At 68.8% G+C, this 3185-nt stretch overlaps 1 protein-coding gene across 1 annotated transcript; it reads left to right on the forward strand.

The window, feature by feature from the left end:
• Positions 1-287: 287 nt before the first annotated feature.
• LOC135980608 (dynein regulatory complex protein 1-like) lies at positions 288-3159 on the forward strand. Its single transcript, XM_065580539.1, has 3 exons — positions 288-420; positions 2128-2215; positions 3019-3159. The coding sequence occupies exons 1-3, from the start codon at positions 350-352 to the stop codon at positions 3133-3135; spliced, it is 276 nt and encodes a 91-aa protein (XP_065436611.1). The 5' UTR covers positions 288-349; the 3' UTR covers positions 3136-3159.
• The last annotated feature ends 26 nt before the right edge of the window (positions 3160-3185 follow it).

Raw genomic sequence — 3185 nt, forward strand, 5'->3', positions numbered from 1 at the left:
CTGCAGGGAGGCTGGGGGCGGGTTTGCAGAGGGCGGGGCCGGGGCCGAGCGCGGGTTCGAAGGGGGCGGGGCCGGAGCGCGAGGGTTGGCGGGGGGCGGGGTCGGAGCGCGAGGGTTGGCGGGGGGCGGAGCCTGAGCGACGGTTGGCGGGGGGCGGGGCCCGAGCGCGGGGGTTTGCAGGGGACCGGGCCGGAGCGGGCGGGGTCGAAGGGGGCGGGGCCCGAGCGCGAGGGTTCGCAGGGGGCGGGGCCGGAGCGCACTCCCCGCCGGAGCTCGCGCTCCGCCCCCGACGCCGCGCGCCGCGTTGCTTAGCGACGCCGGGGCCGGGCGGGGCCAGGCTGGGGGCGGCATGAGCCGGGCGGCGCTGAGCTCGGAGGAGCCGGAGGAGCGGATCGCGGCTCGGCTGGAGGCCAAGTGCCGGTGAGAGCGGGGGGGGCCGGGCCCCCCCGACCGCCCCCCTGAACCGGGCCCCCTCAACCCCCTCCCTGCCCCCCCGGACCCCGATCCGGCCCCCCCTGCCCCCGAACCGGCCCCCCCCCGACCGCCCCCCCCTGAACCGGCCCCCCCGACCGACCCCCCGGACCCCGATCCGGCCCCCCCTGACCGCCCCCCCTGCCCCCGAACCGGCCCCCCCCGACCGCCCCCCCTGCTCCCGAACCGGCCCCCCCCGACCGCTCCGCCTGCCCCGAACCGGCCCCCCCCGACCGCCCCCCCCTGAACCGGCCCCCCCGACCGCCCCCCGGACCCCGATCCGGCCCCCCCTGACCGCCCCCCCTGCCCCCGAACCGGCCCCCCTCGACCGCCCCCCCGACCCTGAACCGGCCCCCCCCCGACCGCCCCCCCTGCCCCCGAACCAGCCCCCCCCCGACCGCCCCGCCTGCCCCGAACCGCCCCCCCCCGACCGCCCCCCCCCGAACCGGCCCCCCCCGACCGCCCCCCCTGAACCGGCTCCCCCTGACCGCCCCCCCTGCCCCCGAACCGCCCCCCCCGACCGCCCCCCCTGCCCCCGAACCGGCCCCCCCGACCGCCCCGCCTGCCCCGAACCGGCCCCCCCCGACCGCCCCCCCCTGAACCGGCCCCCCCGACCGCCCCCCGGACCCCGATCCGGCCCCCCCCGACCGCCCCCCCTGCTCCCGAACCGGCCCCCCCCGACCGCCCCCCCTGCTCCCGAACTGGCCCCCCCGACCGCCCCGCCTGCCCCGAACCGGCCCCCCCCGACTGCCCCCCCTTGAACCGGCCCCCCCGACCGCCCCCCGGACCCCGATCCGGCCCCCCCTGACCGCCCCCCCTGCCCCCGAACCGGCCCCCCTCGACCGCCCCCCCGACCCTGAACCGGCCCCCCCGACCGCCCCCCCTGCCCCCAAACTGGCCCCCCCGCCTGCCCCGAACCGGCCCCCCCCGACCGGCCCCCCCTGAACCGGCCCCCCCGACCGCCCCCCGGACCCCGATCCGGCCCCCCCTGACCGCCCCCCCTGCCCCCGAACCGGCCCCCCTCGACCGCCCCCCCGACCCTGAACCGGGCCCCCCAACCGCCCCCCGACAGTGTGAAATTCAGTGGGTTGGACGGGGGCAACCTGGGGGCCCAAATGTGGGTCTTGGATGCCCGACCGGCCTGTCCGAGGGACTGATGCTTCCCCCTCCCTGGGCTAGTGTCTCCTGTAGCCAAGTTACTGCTCGGTCCGTGGGACACGGGCTGTGGGAGCAGCAGCCTTAGAATTAGGGGACGGGGCCAATAGAAGACCAGCCGCCTTCTCTGCATTGGGCCCAACGGGCCGGTGCGCCTCTGCAATCCTTGCCAACCGCCTTGCCAACGAGATGTGGAACCAAACACAGAGCAATCCGCTGGAACTGACTAGGCAGGAGCCTCCGCACCCGACACTGACGTGCTCCACCATGGCAGTAACCCTGTAGTCAGTGCTAAGCTCTCATGCCACGATGGGGGGACCCCGTGATCTCCCGTCAGAGTCTGAGAGCGTCTGGGTCCCTCTTCCATCGAGCGCTGCGCTGATTCGCCCTTGTGGGATCTTACAGGATCACAGAACCAGGTGCTATGGCTCCATGGAGCTCTTTAAGCTATGGAAGATGACGTGTTACTAAAGTGTTTCTCTTCCCCATGTCCCCACACAGGGAGGCCCTCGGAGAAGATCCAGATGCGAAGAAGGCTGAGGCAGAAGAGCTGAGCCGGAGCCACCAGCAGATAGAAGAAAGCAGACAGGTTAGAACTCAGCTATGGCAATAGAGATCAACACGGGCAAGTTGCTTAGGGCCCCTGAATCCCACGTCTGGCTCTGGACTCCTAGTCTGGCAGACAGTGATGTCACAGCCCAGAGTAAACCAATGGACCTGTGTGTTTTGACATAGCGAGAACTAATGTTTGAAAAACATGTCCATGTGCCAGGCAGATCTACAACCATAAGCTCCTGAAAAATGTTGCTTCTGAAGCACCAGCTTCTTCTACCTATTCACCTTTAGGAGTTCCTGAAAACAGCCTCCTACTTCCAACTCTGCAGCTAAAGCCAGGCAAACTCCCACTATACTGAGCTTCCAAGTACCAACCATGGTGTGTGGTACTCGCTCATCGCACTAAGGGTGTAGCGAAGCTAGAACCCACTGGGCAGAACTGGGCCTCATGGTGGTAACAATGATTCTTCGAGATGATTGCCTGCGTAGAGCTGCCCTGCAGGTGACACACATGCCTTGGGCGCATTCGCTTCCTTCCTATAGATCGAGAATCTGTTGTGAGGCTCTGACCTAGTGAGGGAGGAGGGTGGGGCATGTGGGTCCATGCTGGGAGTCCTCTCGAAGACCCACAGTCACCAGGGGAAATGAAACTTTTTTTCTTCTTCAGTGGAAGCAGCAGGTGCACAGACTACTTGTATTTAGGTACCTAAATATGGATGTAGGAGCCAGACTTTAGACACCCTGGCTTGAAAAATGCTAGCCAAGTCGTCCTCCATTGCAAGGGGATTGGGCCTCTTTGCCTACGTGGGTTGCTCTGTCGTTTTGCTGTGTTCACAGAGGCTAGCTAAGCTGCTCAATGACGGCACGCAGCTAGTGACCAATATCCAGGTGGCTGCAGACGCCAGGGAGACCCAGAGGAGGGCTGAGGAGGACGAACTCAAGCGACAGAGGTAAGAGATCCCGCAGCTCTGCTGTGTCACTGGCAGGAAGATCTTTGCTCCCCT

Source organism: Chrysemys picta, unplaced genomic scaffold (genome assembly GCF_011386835.1).
Source record: "Chrysemys picta bellii isolate R12L10 unplaced genomic scaffold, ASM1138683v2 scaf4974, whole genome shotgun sequence".
Lineage (NCBI taxonomy): Eukaryota > Metazoa > Chordata > Testudines > Emydidae > Chrysemys > Chrysemys picta.

What these genes read in the sequence shown, in the direction of transcription:
- LOC135980608 (XM_065580539.1), top strand. Translation starts at nt 350, where the DNA reads ATGAGCCGGGCGGCGCTGAGCTCGGAGGAGCCGGAGGAGCGGATCGCG. An exon ending in CGGCTGGAGGCCAAGTGCCG is followed by an intron (nt 421 to 2,127) that starts GTGAGAGCGGGG and finishes GTCCCCACACAG; the next exon opens with GGAGGCCCTCGGAGAAGATC. An exon ending in AGATAGAAGAAAGCAGACAG is followed by an intron (nt 2,216 to 3,018) that starts GTTAGAACTCAG and finishes CTGTGTTCACAG; the next exon opens with AGGCTAGCTAAGCTGCTCAA.